This window comes from Spermophilus citellus (genome assembly GCF_964194105.1).
Source record: "Spermophilus citellus genome assembly, chromosome: 1".
NCBI lineage: Eukaryota > Metazoa > Chordata > Mammalia > Rodentia > Sciuridae > Spermophilus > Spermophilus citellus.
Genome location: NC_138182.1, coordinates 150,564,655 through 150,581,639, shown reverse-complemented (window position 1 = coordinate 150,581,639; position 16,985 = coordinate 150,564,655). Strand labels below are relative to the sequence as shown.

The 16,985-nt window shown below is 40.4% G+C and overlaps 1 protein-coding gene across 1 annotated transcript; it reads left to right on the top strand.

Annotated features, from left to right (window-relative positions):
* Nucleotides 1-13,986: 13,986 nt before the first annotated feature.
* Nucleotides 13,987-14,916, top strand: LOC308641086 (olfactory receptor 2Y1B-like; the record flags this gene model as incomplete). The annotated part of the gene is made up of 1 exon (XM_081279302.1): nucleotides 13,987-14,916. The coding sequence occupies one exon, from the start codon at nucleotides 13,987-13,989 to the stop codon at nucleotides 14,914-14,916; it is 930 nt and encodes a 309-aa protein (XP_081135428.1).
* Nucleotides 14,917-16,985: the final 2,069 nt, after the last annotated feature.

Here is a 16,985-nt window from a genome sequence, read left to right as displayed (position 1 = left end):
CCTGATCCATTTTGAGTTAACTTTTGTGCATGGCGAGAGAAAGGGATTCAGTTTCATTTTGTTGCATATGGATTTCCAGTTTTCCCAGCACCATTTGTTGAAGATGCTATCCTTCCTCCATTGCATGCTTTTAGCCCCTTTATCAAATATAAGAAAGTTGTAGTTTTGTGGGATGGTTTCTGTGTCCTCTATTCTGTACCATTGGTCCACCCGCCTGTTTTGGTACCAATACCATGCTGTTTTTGTTACTATTGCTCTGTAGTATAGTTTGAAGTCTGGTATCGCTATACCACCTGATTCACACTTTCTGCTTAGCATTGTTTTTGCTATTCTGGGTCTTTTATTTTTCCATATGAATTTCATGATTGCTTTCTCTATTTCTACAAGAAATGCCATTGGGATTTTGATTGGCATTGCATTAAACCTATAGACAACTTCTGGTAATATCGCCATTTTGATGATGTTAATTCTTCCTATCCATGAACAGGGTATATTTTTCCATCTTCTAAGATCTTCAATTTCTCTCTTTAGGGTTCTGTAGTTTTCATTGTATAAGACTTTTACCTCTTTTGTTAGGTTGATTCTCAAGTATTTTATTATTTTTGAGGATATTGTGAATGGAGTGCTTGTCCTCATTTCCATTTCAGAGGGTTTGTCCCTGATATACAGGAATGCCTTTGACTTATGCGTGTTGATTTTATATCCTGCCACTTTGCTGAATTCATTTATTAGCTCTAATAGTTTATTTGTAGACCCTTTTGGGTCTGCTAGATATAGAATCATGTCATATGCAAATAGTGATAATTTAAGTTCTTCTTTTCCTATTTTTATGCCTTTAATTTCTTTCGTCTGTCTAATTGCTCTGGCCAGTGTTTTGAGAACTATGTTGAACAGAAGTGGTGAGAGAGGGCATCCCTGTCTTGTTCCAGATTTTAGAGGGAATGCCTTCAATGTTTCTCCATTCAGAATGATGCTAGCCTGGGACTTAGCATAGATTGCTTTTACAATGTTGAGGTATGTTCCTGTTATCCCTATTTTTTCTAGAGTTTTGAACAAAAAGGGATGCTGTACTTTGTCGAATGCTTTTTCCGCATCTATCGAGATGATCATATGGTTCTTATTTTTAAGTCTATTGATGTGGTGAATAACATTTATTGATTTCCGTATATTGATCCAGCCTTGCATCCCAGGGATGAATCCTACTTGATCATGGTGTACAATTTTTTTGATATGATTTTGTGTCCGATTCACCAAGAATTTTATTGAGGATTTTTGCGTCTAGGTTCATTAGAGATATAGGTGTGTAGTTTTCTTTCTTTGAAGTGTCTTTGTCTGGTTTAGGAATCAGGGTGATGTTGGCCTCGTAGAATGAATTTGGAAGTTCTCCCTCTTTTTCTATTTCCTGAAATAGCTTGAAAAGTATTGGTATTAGTTCCTCTTTAAAGGTTTTGTAAAACTCTGCTGTATACCCATCCGGTCCTGGGCTTTTCTTAGTTGGTAATCTTTTGATGGTTTCTTCTATTTCCTCAATCGATATTGGTCTGTTTAGGTTGTCTATATCCTCCTGACTCAATCTGGGAAGATCATATGACTTAAGAAATTTATCGATGCCTTCACTATCTTCTATTTTATTGGAGTATAAGGATTCAAAATAATTTCTGATTATCTTCTGTATTTCTGAAGTGTCTGTTGTGATATTGCCTTTTTCATCCTGTATGCTAATAATTTGAGTTCTCTCTCTTCTTCTCTTTGTTAGCATGGCTAAGGGCCTGTAGATCTTATTTATTTTTTTCAAAGAACCAAGTTTTAGTTTTATCAATTTTTTCAATTGTTTCTTTTGTTTCGATTTCATTAATTTCAGCTCTGATTTTAATTATTTCTTGCCTTCTACTTCTTTTGCTGTTATTTTGCTCTTCTTTTTCTAGGATTTTGAGATGAAGTATGAGATCATTTATTTGTTGGTTTTTTCTTTTTTTAAGGAATGAACTCCATGCAATGAATTTTCCTCTTAGAACTGCTTTCAATGTGTCCCATAGATTCCGATATGTTGTGTCTGTGTTTTCATTTATCTCTAAGAATTTTTAATTTCCTCCTTAATGTCTTCTATAACCCATTGATCATTCAGTAACCTATTGTTCATTCTTCAAGTGATGTATGATTTTTCCTTCCTTCTTTTATCGTTGATTTTCAGTTTCATTCCATTATGGTCAGATAAGATGCATGGTATTATCTCTACTCCTCTATATTGTCTAAGAGTTGCCCTGTGACATAATATATGATCTATTTTTGAGAAGGATCCATGTGCTGCTGAGAAAAAAGTGTAACTGCTTGATGTTGGGTGGTATATTCTATATATGTCAATTAAGTCTAGGTGGTTAATTGTGTTATTGAGTTCTATAGTTTCCTTATTCAACTTTTGTTTGGAAGATCTGTCCAGTGGTGAGAGAGGTGTGTTGAAGTCTCCCATGATTATTGTATGGTGGTCTATTAGACTCTTGAACTTGAGAAGAGTTTGTTTGATGAACATAGCTGCACCATTGTTTGGGGCATATATATTTATGATTGTTATGTCTTGTTGGTGTATGGTTCCCTTGAGCAGTATGCAGTGTCCCTCTTTATCCCTTTTGATTAACTTTGGCTTGAAATCTATTTTATTTGATATGAGTATGGACACTCCTGCTTGTTTCCGTAGTCCATATGAGTGATATGATTTTTCCCAACCTTTCACCTTCAGTCTATGTATGTCTTTTCCTATCAAATGCGTCTCCTGTAGGCAGCATATTGTTGGGTCATGTTTTGTGATCCATTCTACTAGCCTGTGTCTCTTAATTGGTGAGTTTAAGCCATTAACATTTAGGGTTATTATTGAGATATGGGTTATCCTTCCAGCCATATTTGTTTATTTATGTTACTGAATATGGTTTGTTTTCCTCTTTGATTATTTCCCCCCCTTTACTGTCCTACCTCCCACTGTTGGTTTTCATTGTTATTTTCCATTTCCTCTTCCTGTAATGTTTTGCTCAAGATTTTTTGGAGAGATGGTTTTCTAGCTGCAAATTCTTTTAACTTTTGTTTATCGTGGAAGGTTTTAATTTCATCTTCCATCTTGAAGCTTAATTTTGCTGGATACACAATTCTTGGTTGGAACCCATTTTCTTTCAGTGTTTGAAATATGTTATTCCAGGATCTTCTAGCTTTCAACGTCTGTGTTGAGAGATCAGCTGTTATCCTGATTGGTTTACCCCTAAATGTAATCTGCTTCCTTTCTCTTGTAGCTTTTAAAATTCTTTCCTTATTCTGTATGTTGGGCATCTTCATTATAATGTGTCTAGGTGTGGATCTCTTATGATTATGCACATTCGGTGTCCTGTAGGCTTCTAGGATTTGGGATTCTGTCTCGTTCTTCAAGTCTGGGAAGTTTCCTCGAATTATTTCATTGAATAGATTTCTCATTCCTTTGGTTTGGAGCTCTGTGCCTTCCTGTATCCCAATGACTCTTAAGTTTGGTCTTTTAATGTTATCCCATATTTCTTGGATGTTCTGCTCATGGTTTCTTAACAGTCTTGCTGAGCTGTCTATGTTCTTTTCAAGTTGAAATACTTTGTCTTCATTGTCTGATGTTCTATCTTCTAAGTGTTGTACTCGGCTGGTAGTATTCTCAATTGAGTTTTTAAGTTGGTTTATTGCTTCCTGCCTTTCTAGGATTTCTGTTTGTTTGTTTTTTATAACCTCTATCTTCCTGTATAGTTGATCTTTTGCCTCCTGAATTTGTTTATGTATTTCATTGTTGAAGAGATCTTTCATTGTCTGATTTTGCTGTCTAATGTCTTCCTCGAGACTCCAGATCATCTGAAGCATGTATCTCCTGAATTCTTTATCTGACATTCCATCTGCTGCAGATATTACCTCTTCTAACGTTGAGTTGACCTGCATTGCTTGTGGTCCTTTCTTTCCTTGTCTCTTCATACTGTTTGGGTTTTTTTCTGCTTACTGAGACTGTTGTGTTGTTGAATTTTCCCCCTATACATTTGTATTACTCTTGTATAGTTGCAAAGTCTCCCACGCAGGCGCAGGCAGGGGCTCTGCTCCTCCTCCAGTTGGGGCACTGTGCCTACCACATCGGCAGGCCGCTGGGCCTGTTCTGCTGGTTGGTAGCAGGTGCGCCTACCTTGCAGGTGCGTGGGGCAGCTCTGCCACACCCAGGTTGCTGGGCCTGACCTGCTGGTGGGTTGCAGGTCCGGCTACCTTGCAGGCGCGGGGGGAGTGCGCACACCTATTTGTATTTAGACAGTTACTCGAAATGGAGGACGTAATGCTTGGGATGAAATTTGGGGGGAAGGGGAAGGTAGGTGCTCTTGAAAAGAACGAAGGAGAGGGAGATAGATAGCATAGAGGAGAATGGAAAGAGCGGTAAAACTTGGAAGGGGAGAGAGAGAGGGAAAATGGAGAGAAAAAATTAAAATGAAATAGGAAATAAAATTAGGTCTTAGAGATCCATTTTCTTCTCTTCCCGTAGGCAAAGCTGTGCCCTCCGGGCTGAGTTTTGCCCTCAATGTGTGAACAGCAATCCCTGTAAGGCGGTTCCTGGGAGTCTCTCAATCCTGTTGGTCCAGAGCCGTTTCACTTCTACGGCCCCTCCTCTCCTTCCTCCTGCCAGCCAGCCAGGTCCTGCTCACCGGAGGCAGTTCCCCAAGGATTTGGTTACACTTTCAGCCCCACCGAGTGCTCTATTTCCCTAACTACTGAGCACTCTCTCTGTCATTCATCTAAGCCCCAGTGCTGTGGAGCTGTGGTCTGGGAGTCAATTGTTTAATTTTTCCGGACCCCTTTGGTGGGCACACCTTCGGAATCTGGCAGCTAAGACCATTGGTGTCGCTGCTGGTGGTAATAGGAGTTGGGGGTCAAGGATCCCCTCTACTTCCCTCAGCCCCTACAGTCACAACCACACTGCTGGCGGTAGTTGGAGTTGGGGGTCTGGAGTGTCCTCTGTTTCCCTCCGCCCCTACCGTCACACCCTCTCAGTTCGCGGTTGGGGGATTTGGGGGTGGGGAGTCTTCTCTGCTTCCCTCTGCCCCTACAGTCACACCCTCGTCACTGGAAGTAGGGGGAGTTGGGGGTCGAGAGTCCTTTGGCCCTTACGGTCACGCCCACGGAGAGATTTTGAAGTTTCCCGGTTGTTTGTATCTGGTGTGGGTGGGAGTCACACACCTGCTAAAGTAGATTCCGCTGGGAAGGAATCTCTTTGACCAAAGTTTGGTGACTTCCCCTCTCTGCTATGGCGGGCCCCTGGCTCCTTGCCGGAGTGTCCGAAGGGAGGGGTGGAACTGTCTTGTCTCTGGTCTGACACAATCTCTGGTTTTAGTTCCCAGTTCGCTATTTCATAAAGGGTTGGTTAGATTCCCTTCACGCTGTCTCGGGGGGGAGCCGTTCGCCGGGTGGGCGGGGCTGTTAGTAGAGCCAGGAGGGCACGGGCTGTCTGCTGGGCCAGGCGGGGACACTTCTCGCTGCGCCGGGCCGCCGGGGGCTGCCTATAGAGCCGGGCAGCTGCGGCCGCGTGGCTAAGATCCGGGACGGTGAGATGGCGGGTGCCGTCTGTGGGTTTGGGCAGGCCGCGCCGCTCGGGGCCGCCGGCTGCTTTCTGAAGCGGCTGGTGGCCGTGGGATTGTACCTCTGCACCCGCCGGGGGGCCGCCTATAGAGCCGGGCAGCTGCGGCCGCGTGGCTGAGAGCCTGGCAGGCGTGGTGGCCATTCGCAGAGCGAACTCAGGGCCTCCCGGGGACGGTGGGATGGCCGGTGCCGTCTGCGGGTTCAGGCGGGCCGCGCCGCTCTGGGCCACCGGCCGCTTGCAGAAGCGACTGGTGGCTTCGGGACTGGGCCTCCGCGCCCGCGTGGCCGGCCAAGATCCACTTGTCTGGGACAAACTGACACTTCTAATAAACCTACCAATTCCCGGCAGGTCCCCTCTTAACGGAATTTTGCTAGAAGTTCCTCAGTAGGTAGACTGCCGCTGTTCCAATGGGTCTTTCTGATCCCGTTAATGTGGAGACATTGGAATCGCTGCTTCCTCGGCGGCGGCCATGTTGGATCCCCACTTAGCTAATTTAAATAGTCAACTAACCCCATCAAAATCCATTCAGGCTAAAGAGGAGGTTTTTTTCCTTGAATTAACACTGAAGTCTTTCCCATCAGCAGAACTGTTCAATATTTTAGACTTTGTCTTCTTCAGGAAAAGGAATCTGGCTCCTCATGCTTCACAGTTCCTTGATGGTATCTACACACTGATCCAATAATAAACTGTCAGCTAGATGACACAACACCACAATACCCACAAGACTGAGGCCTAAATAAGATGAAGGAGCTGTACCAGGGACGCATTAAAATTAAAAGCCCCAAGTTGTATCCAATCCCCAGTTTCCTGATAAAAGCTATTTTTTTACTCTCTGAATTTCCTCATGCTGAGAATGGACATCAAGAATATACCCACAGGCCCAGCAAACAGGAACTGTGACATGTTTCTTGGCTAGCACAGCCTAGCTAAATCTGCTAATCTAGAACCCCTGGAGAGAGATACAAGCTGCTTTTCCCAGTTCTGGTCAAACCGCAATAAATCCATGTTTTCATTTTACATTTTGTGTTTGTTTGTTTATTCTGCACTGGGGATTGAACCCAGGGGTGCTTAATCACTGAGCCACACTTTTTATATTTTATTTTGAATATAAAATAAGCTGCTGAGGGTCTTACTAAGTTGCTGAGGCTGGCCTCAAACTTGTGACCCTCCTGCCTCAGTCTCCCAAATTATAGGTGTGCACCTTTATGCCCAGATCATTTTTCCTTTTTATGTTTGCTTATTCCTTACATGGGGTGGGGTTTAGCCAGCTGGTATCTAGGCAGATTCCCTGGCTTGGCTACCAATAACAAATTATTCATGGTGTGAACATTATGGATTGTACTTCCAGAAATCTAGTTGGTTTAGCCTGACATAACTAGGACATATCGTGGTGGTGGTGGTGGTTGTGTGTGTGTGTATGAGAGAGAGAGAGAGAGAGAGAGAAATAAAGAGATTATGTGTGTGTTTGTGTATATAAACCCTCCCTTCTTTACCAAAAACAAACAAAAAAAAAACAAACAAAAAAACAAAAACAAAACTAAAAAACACTGTAAATGGGATTCTACTTTGTATATTCATACCTGGGTTTAGTTTCTTGGGCTGGCCATGGACGGCTGTAATATAACCATGAAGAACTTAATTGAAACCTCTATGCCTTGGTATCTTCTGTAGAATAGCAATGGCAGTGGTAATTACCACATGAGGTATTGTGAGGATAAATCCTTAGAAGAGTGCCTGTGTAGGTTCTGCTTGACATGATTCCAGGCAAGACTTGAGATATAACCATCATGATCCTCCTGAGTAACCCTGGCTGTGTTTTACTCTAGCTGTATTTTCCTGCATAGTTTCTCAGCAAACCATAAGTAAATAAAGCCAAAAGAGTTGTTTGTAGGACTTTACAACTGGATCCTGGTTCCAGGGCTGCCCCTGTCTCTTCAATATTACCTTATGATAAAGCAGATAGACTTCAGTCAGGTTGAAATCAATTTTGTCCTAACCCATAAATATACTCCTCTTTCTGGCCCAAATGGTGGGATATCCAACTGGTATTGCTGACACTCTGAATCACACTTCTGTCAGTCTGTCACTGAGCCTTTTGTCTTTCTTTTGTCTCATAGCACCTGGGGGAAATCTTTATAATCTTAGTTGTTCTGGAACAGTGCCTGATACAGAATAAACACTACAAGGTTTAGCTATTATTTTTCTTTTATGCATGAGTTTTTCAAAGAGGACATTTCCCATCTTCTTTGGAGTTATTCCCTCCCCTTTCTCTTTTCTCTTATACTTGTACATAGTATTTTATGGTAGAAGTATGAAAATGTGATAAATATAGTGTAGAAAATAAAAAAGAGAGCAATGAACTTGTCATTAAGGAAAAAAAAACAATTTTGTTGGATCAACGATATACATAAATGAGAATGTGAGAGTTGTATAAAGATTCCAGAGAAGGAAAAGATTTTAGGTGTGTTGAGAACATTATGGCTTCAATTACGTCATGGAAGATTGCATGGCTGGTGAAGGACTGTCAGGATGGGGTTTGAAGTAGGAAAGTGGGAGGAATCCCAGGCTGCAGAGACAGAAGAGTCAAGCAAGAACATGTGGTCTGAGGACAATGAATTGACTACTTTGGTTTGGATAGAGTATGGGAAAGATAACTGAGGGCTCCAAGGCAGATGTTGAGCCCATAAGTTGATTATAATTGCCCCATTGGGTCCCAAAGATCTCCAAGGTTGCACTTGGTAAACAACTCTCTCCCTCAACTGCTCTAAAGAAGGCCTTGGCAATGCCCTCGGGCAGAAGTGGTGTCTTCAGCCTTAGAGTCAAGTGGTAGTCTTGACAGCTCTTTGCTAGTCAGCTGGCTAGCTTGAGCTGGGTGGCTTACTGGTGGGGATGCACCCACCTTCTAGGTTTTGGGCCTCAGCAAGCTCCCTGCTGAAGAGGAACAAGCTGTGATCATGACTTCTCCAGGACAAAACATCTGATCCAAGGTCTCACTCTACAAAGGAAATCAGCAAAAAAGAAGAATATATCTAACTGAGACATCTCCAGATACTAGCAGTCTCAAATAGGTTCACATCAGCTTTGAAATCAATAGAAAGAATTGAGGGTGGTAAATTCGGTAGTTTCTTCCCTGGAGGTCTGGGTGAGTACTGAGGGCTACTCTGGCTTCACAGCTAATAAAAACACAAAATAAGAAATATTCCACTAGGCAATTAGCCCTGGATTTTACTCTGTTTGCTACCTAGTTTCAGGACAAAGAAATGCTAAAATCAGGTAAAAATACATATTATCTCTGATAAAGACTTTTGTTTTCTATGATGCATCAATCTATCCACACACCCAACTACAAGCACATTGTCAAGAATAAAGACACTGACTTGCATCTCATTGTTTGCAACTGCATAAATTATAGGGGAACAAGATTTTATGTAGAGCATGAGTGTTGACTTAAAGTAATTTTGAATATTATGTAAAAGGGATAGGGTTGAGACCACAAAATGATTGAGTCTGTGTAGGAGATGGTTTTGGGGACTAGTGGAAGAATGCTTTGGTATCTAGTAAGTTTTTACAACTGGTCTAGTCTCCCAAAAACTACACATGCAGACATAATAGGAGGAATACAGTTAGATCCAAATTGAAGACGACATGGTGTAACTATGCAGGTGATGGGGAAGAAAATTGTATAATTTCCTTTTTAGCTTATACAGAGATTCAACTTTCTGGCTTTAATGTGGTCCCATTATAGTCTGACAATAACATTAAATTAGAAGATTGACTGAAGGATATAATACTAACACTATTGAGAAAAAATTTAAACAGGATTTCTCATGAAGATGTTTATTATTATGGACAACATGCAGAGACACATGAATGTGCACACATACAGAGCAAACACATAGAGTTGAACATAGGTGGTTACTGACCTTTGTAGTACAAGAAACCAAAGATACAAATGTCAAAATGTTTTCTGTGTGTCAAGGAGATTAGGAATAGGGGTTAAGTTTTAGAAAGATAATTTAAGGTTAGAAAAATGTATATCAGGGCTGGATAGGATGCTCCAAACCATATGTTCAAACTACATCTTTAAAATAATTCAGGAACATTTTTACAATATCCTGAAAGATCACCTTTCAGCCTCTGAACTAGCAGGAAACTTTTAAGTTACAGGAATATCACTTCCTTTTCAGGAAGAATATTTTTCTCATGGCTCTCTTTTTAAAGTTTTCTTTATATTGAGCCAAAAATCTGTTCTGTTGTGAATTTTACCTGAGTGGTGGCATTTTGAGAAGAACAAAGCAAATTTACAGCTTTTCCCATAAGACAGGAGTTTAAACACAGATACAATTGTCACGCTTGAATTAAAATATTCCCTCTTCTAGTCTAAAAACTCCAGAAACACCTCCAGTTTCTCATGCAGGAGAGTAATAGGTGTCCTTTTGGTTCAATTGTCATATCAGTTCAATTGTCCTTTGGTTCTCTTTTGTCTACCCCCAGAACTTGCATGGTACTCCTTATACTAACTGATCAGTGCAGAGTCTTAGGTACTACACTTTTATTTCAATACAAAGTTGTAGAAGGAGAAATCATGAACACAGTGCTGTCTGGGATGCAAATGTGAATCATTAGGAAACAATTGTATCAGCCTAACATTATATCTGTTCTTTACTGGGATAAAAGATTTGGTCAAGGTGAAAGGAAGTGGATATTTTCAAGCTGTCACCTTCAGTTGAGGAATGTGGAAGCCAGTAAAACTTGCCTGTTGTAAATAGTTTTTTCCTCAACATTTGGAGGACTGTCAGTTGGGAGGTATATTTAGGTGCTCCGCAATTAAGTTGTCCCCACCCTCCAGGGTCAAGTCATTCCTGAGTTATGAGATGTAGGACTAGGAATAATATATGGAATCTATAGAGGTCCATCATCAGATACTGTGTGTGATGGAGCTGCCAACTGTTCATAAAAGACAGAACATACTCCTGGTTTCCAGGGAAATTCTCTCTTTATGATTTCCAGGTGTGGGCATAAGATAAGCCTGAGCAACTAAGACCATGAGAAATGCTCTATGAGGTATGGAGAAAGTATCACACTGCAGCCACTGGTTCTTGAATGACAGATGTGTGGCCAATACAAGGAGAGCAAGGTGAGTCATGCTCAACACAGAGTCACTAGCATCAGTCTCAGAAGTTTAATAGAACACTTCATGTGGATATGTATACTGATACTGTAGTTCTGCACCTCAGCCCATTCTCAGAAGGACCCTAGAGATTAGAAAGTAGTACACAGCCTCCAAAGCAAAAGCTCCTGTTCAGGCAGAAGATAGTCAACATGATTGAGCAAGGATAGTGACTTTGAGCTCCATAGGATTGGGACTCTTTTTTCACACTTGACTCCAAGAAAATATGGACACCTCCACAACACAGTTTATAAATAAAACTGAAATTGCTATAAGTCTTCATGCTTTTCTAAGGACCTGTGAAAGAACTGTGCACATGGGTTCCTACAGGTTCAGGGACATATGGAGCACTTTCATGTGCTAGTCATTACTCTCAATACTAAAACTACAAACCTGAACAAGATAGGTCAATCTATGAATCTTATGTTAATTATGGAGACCACAAACTAGTGAAAAATTTCCAGAAATTAATGAACAAGAAAGAGTGAAAATAAATTACGACTTACCAAGAAAATAGTTAATTTGATAGATTAAGGAATCAAACACATATATTCCCATAAAAATTAAAACAGGATTCAAGGGATGGAAAGAAATAAAGAAGGAAAAAACTATGGGTGAAGAAATGAGGTAAGAGCCTCATTAAACTAGTTCTCATTTTGAGATTCTTTATAGGGGAGAGATTACCAGATGGCACAAAGATCTGTGCAGAAACAATCTTTAGATTCTAAACTAGAGTGGTGAAGGTTATATATCATAATTTTTATCTTGTCTGAGCTTTCATTTGGTTAATTTCAAAAGTGCTGCTGCCTTACACTGACGTTTTGGCCAGTATCACTTACTCTTTATTTAAATAACTATCAAGCTTTCAATTGTGGTTTCCTCCATTCAATCTGTTCAACTGAGGTTTCAAAGCTTTAAAAGCTGGGTTCAATTTTACCTATTCAGTTTTAACTTATATACTATGGTGTCCACTTATTGCTTTATGACTCTTTGCTTCATGATGTTGAAATCCTTTTGGATTACATTTCCAACATTTTTCATGTAACCATCTTCTATGTCTACCTAAGCACACGTATATGTTAGTATAAATATCATTGATAAACATACGAAGCAGGAATAGTTAAAACCCTTTTGCCAATAAATGAGAAAAAGTGCAGATTCTTTCCTAATGAACATAAAATAAATATTTCTGGACATTTATGTGCACTAAGAGCAGTACCGGGATGTAGAACTTATTCACCAGTTCATTCAAAGATCTTTACTAAGACCCTTTTTTTCTTCAGGCATTTCATGTGGAAAGAGGGATAAAATGATAAAAGAACTAAGCAGGCCCTGTTGGATGGTATGTAAAGATTACTAGTGTAGACAGACAAGTGTTAAAAGTATATATTACATAATTTGGCACTTCAGAATGTTTGAGATCCTTTAGTCCAAATCAAAATCTTGTGAAATAAGGATTTGCTTATACTTTGCTTTGCTTTTTTTACAGTTAAGTGATTGGAGACTCACAGAACTGAAATTTCAGAAGAGGTGATATGGGAAGTAATAAAGTTGATATGTAGGGATCTGACTGCAGACTACATTAGTTAATTTACTAAAATGTTCTTCAAAAACCCATGATAGGTATGTTGGTCATATTGCATGCGTATTAAAACTTTCTCTTTATAATTTACATTTCCTCCATCTTTTGTATAAAGGCATGAACCATGGCACCTAAATACTTTACTGGAATAAGTCATCCAGCACCAAAGCACTGTTAATGATCTTTCAGTACAGCAGACTTAATGAAAAGAAGAATGTGATAATTTGGCAAAAACTGCTCATGTTGAGCATAGGCTAAGCTTCTATTGCTTAGGATTTTTTTATTTTTCATTTTTTTGGTTTCTGGTAAGTTTTCTTATATGGTATTTAGATTTTAACCATAAGAAACATCAATGTTTCAAGTAAAACTCAACTTTATGCATATTTCACTGCCATAATTTATTAAAGTGTGTTGACCATTAATCCTCTGGGTTCCTAGAGGAAATAGATTTTCATCAAATGTAATGGGAGAGTCAAATATTTCACTCAGAAAAAGTTTCTTAACATGAAGTGCATATCATGAACAAAAGTAAAGTGAATTTATCCCTAAGAGAGGACAGTAGTATTTTTAAACTGACATGTTGTGCACAGGGCTTGGAGTAGGATACAAACGTGTAAAAGATGTCAAGTAGGTGTGACAAGTGCTTTTTTTCTGCAAAAAAACATTGGACTAGAGAGGAGAGCAACTTTTCCCGGGTAGTGGAAGGATGGATTTATCACTTAGATAAACAGGTGGGGATACTCGAAAGGTGATGACTCATCATAAGGAATGTATCTGTTATGAATTATTTATGCCCTAAAGGGATGCATCTCTACTCTTCCTGGTCCTAAGTGACAGATGATCATTGATCATGAGCAAGGATTTCAGGATTGGTGTATTGAAGTTATTCTCTGAACAGAAGAAAGCAGAGGAGCACCAGAAGCCAATTTTCATTTTTTGTGGTGCTAGGGATTGAACAGAGGGCCTTGTGCATGTGAGGGAAGTATTCTACCAACTGAGCTACATCCTCAGCCCCAGGAGCCCAACTTTTGATCTCAGCCTCATAAGTCCTGAACATCAGCTACTGAAAAATCCTACCTACTACACCAAGAAAATGACAAAGAGAACAACATAGAATACTGATGTTATGTTTTTATACTTTAGATTTTTTTATACTTTTGTGGTACTGGGGATCTAATCAGTGGTATATGCATTCCAGGGAAGTACTTTACTACTAAGCAACACTCCCAGTGACAAATTAGATTTTTTTAAAAGCAATTTTTACATGAATGCATTGGATTCTTGTCTCAATGAAGGGAGGCAATACATCATCTATATGTTCAGACAAGGAAGCATCATGTCAAAATGATTGAATAGATAGCCTCAAATCATGGAACACACAGGTAGTGGGAATAGGGCTCACAAAAAGGGCCATCATTCCTAATCTCCCCACTACAGAAGAGAAGAGTAGGAATAGAAGACTGAATGGAACTGAACTAAATAGCAAAGTGTAAATTAAATGTATGCTTTAGGAATACATAGGGAATACATGTAGGAATACACAGGGAAGAGTGAAAATAACATTTTAATTCCATTTCTTCAGAAGAGGCATCAATATTTTTCTGTTGTTTGGGCAAGAAAAAGACTATGGGAAGTAAGAATACCAGTATTGAAGATGGCTTCATTTTGGTAGGCTTCTCAGACTGGCCTCAACTGGAACTCACTCTTTTTACTTTTATTTCAATTTTCTACTCTCTGACCCTCTTTGGCAACACCAGCATCATTGCTCTCTCAAGACTGGACCCTCGACTGCACACACCCATGTACTTCTTCCTCTGCCACCTCTCCTTCCTGGACCTCTGCTATACCACCAGCACTGTGCCCCAGCTGCTGATCAACCTCTCCAGACTTGATAGGACCATCAGCTATGGAGGGTGTGTGGCCCAGCTCCTCATATCTCTTGCCTTGGGCTCCACTGAGGCCGTGCTCCTGGTGATGATGGCCTTTGACCGCTATGCTGCTGTGTGTCGTCCACTCCACTACACAACCATCATGCACCCTCATTTCTGCCAGGCACTGGCTATTGCCTCCTGGGTGGGAGGCCTCATGAACTCTCTGATTCAGACAGGACTCATGATGGCCATGCCTCTCTGTGGAAATCAGTTGAATCACTTCTTTTGTGAGATGCCTGTATTATTGAAGTTGGCTTGTGAGGACACAGGAGGAACAGAGGCCAAGATGTTTGTGGCCCGAGCCATAATTGTTGCTGTTCCTGCAGCACTGATTCTAGGCTCCTATGCACACATTGCTCAGGCAGTGCTGAAGCTCAAGTCAATGGCTGGGTGTGGAAAGGCTTTGGGGACATGTGGATCCCACCTCCTGGTGGTTTGCCTTTTTTATGGCTCAGCCATCTACACATACCTCCAACCTACAAGCAGTTACTCTGAGAGTGAGGGAAAATTTGTTGCCCTTTTTTATACTATCATTACGCCTATGCTCAATCCTCTGATCTATACCCTAAGGAACAAGGATGTGAAAGGGGCTCTTTTGAAGGTACTAGGGAGAAGCAGAGATTGAAGGTAGGAGGGAAAACAAATTACATTTTCCATGGTAACTTGCATTTCCTAAAAACTAGCCGTTTCTTTGGAGGCAGTTGGCCACTAGGGAATATCCCTCTTGAGTCCTCAGAATTTCACTATATTCCTTCTTGGGAAGTTGGAAGTTGGAATCTCTAATTCAGTGTTTTTATGATTATTGTTCAGGAGGGAGTAAGTCTTCTCTTGTATCACAATGTTTCAAAAGAATGAGCTTTAGAAGAGGGTACACTTTGCCATATGTGGACAAACTCTGTACATGTCCTAGAGTCAGGGAAGACTAATTCAACATGGTAACCCCTTTTCCAAAGAGACTGATTCCCATTGTTGTCAGTATCTCTAAGTGTGCCTAAATGGGAAAGACATATGTTAACTTCCAGTTTTTAAAAAATTCTGGCCCTGACCAACTTTCCATACAACTCATACCTATTTCTACCTTCTCAAACAATAGTTATTCCACTAGTCTTCTAGTCATAACAGTTATTAGCAAATAAGCGGTCATGCTCAGAGGCCCTATTCTGAGCAGATAGGGTTTCAAAGTGAATGTCATTTACCTACTGAAGGAAAAAGGCAAAATATGTAACTTGACATTGAAAAAAAAAGAATAAAAGTCTTATTACTTGCACCAAGTGTGTTAGTCATGAAATCTGTCTAGGCCAGGGGCAAAAGGACAATCAGTGTAGTAATAAATGAATGGGTCAGGAAATAAAATGCTAATAACTCCTGAGCATACACTCCTTCCAACCAGTTGCCAAGGTTACCTACCTCCAGGGAAATGTTCCTCCCTGCAATGAGGCGTTAATGAATGGCTCTTGGGCTGCTCCCTTCCTGCCTCTAACCCTGGGAAGCTGCTCTTGGTCCATTTTTTGGTCATGTAGGCAAGATAAGAGGAGGAGGGAGCATGAGAAGAAAGGAAAAATAAAATGTATAAAAAGGGGGGGGGACACCCCTACTCCCTTGGACAACAACTAGGACCCCCTCCTGTAGCAGAGCCTCTTTCCATGTGTGTGTGTGTGTGTGTGTGTTTGTGTGTGTGTGTGTGTGTGTGTGTGTGTTCTATCATTTAAATAAACTCTTTGCTCTTGCCTCAACATTTCTGGATGGTTCAGTCTTCAACACTGGAAGAAGAGGACTTGAACCCAATTCTCAACACCAGTATCATCATCAAGAAATGGGGATGGAGAGAGTGAAGGGGAGGGGAGGGGAGGGGAGGGGAGAGGGGACAGTGGAGAATGGGATAGACAGCAGAATACATCAGTCACTAGAAAGGCAATTTGTAAATCAATGGAAATGTAACTGATGTGACACAGCAATCTGTATACGGGGTAAAAATGGGAGTTCATAACCTACTTGAATCAATCTGTGAAATATGGTATATTAAGAACTATGTAATGTTTTGAACAACCAACAATAAAATAATTTTAAAAAAAGAAGTAATAAAACTAAAATCCATCTGTCAGCAATTCTAAATGACTCTAATAAAATCCTCCTCCCCAAAGAAATATTTTGGTGGGGATCTAAATTCTAACCCATTGCCACAATTACTGTTAAATTTTAGTAATAAACACAGGAATTTCAAATCAAAAAAAAAAAAAAGAAATAATGTACAAAAGAAAACAGAACAAAAGCGAGAAGTTCCTGTAGTAACATTTGTCCACTTCATACTGTGTATGTAGCCCTGGCTGCTCTGCCACTGAGGCTTAGTTTAAATGGGTATGTTTTCTTTTCCTCTTCCCTCTCTTTCTATCCCTAACCTCAAGGGAAACAGGATTACCTTTTTCCTATCCTAGGCCTGAGTTATCTGTCTTTGAACACACACCACAGGAGCCAAGTAATTTAAATAATTTACTCAAATTCTGTCCTCAGTACTTGTTTCAATCTCCACTCCCTCTCGCTGGTCCCCTTCCTCTACTGTAATGGTCATCCTTCTATTTTTTTTCTTTCTTTGGGGACCAAGGATTGAATCGCAAGGATGCTTAGCCACTGAGCCAAAACCCCAGCCCCTTTTTACTTTCAATCCTTTTTATTTTGAGGCTAGTGTATTGGTCAGTT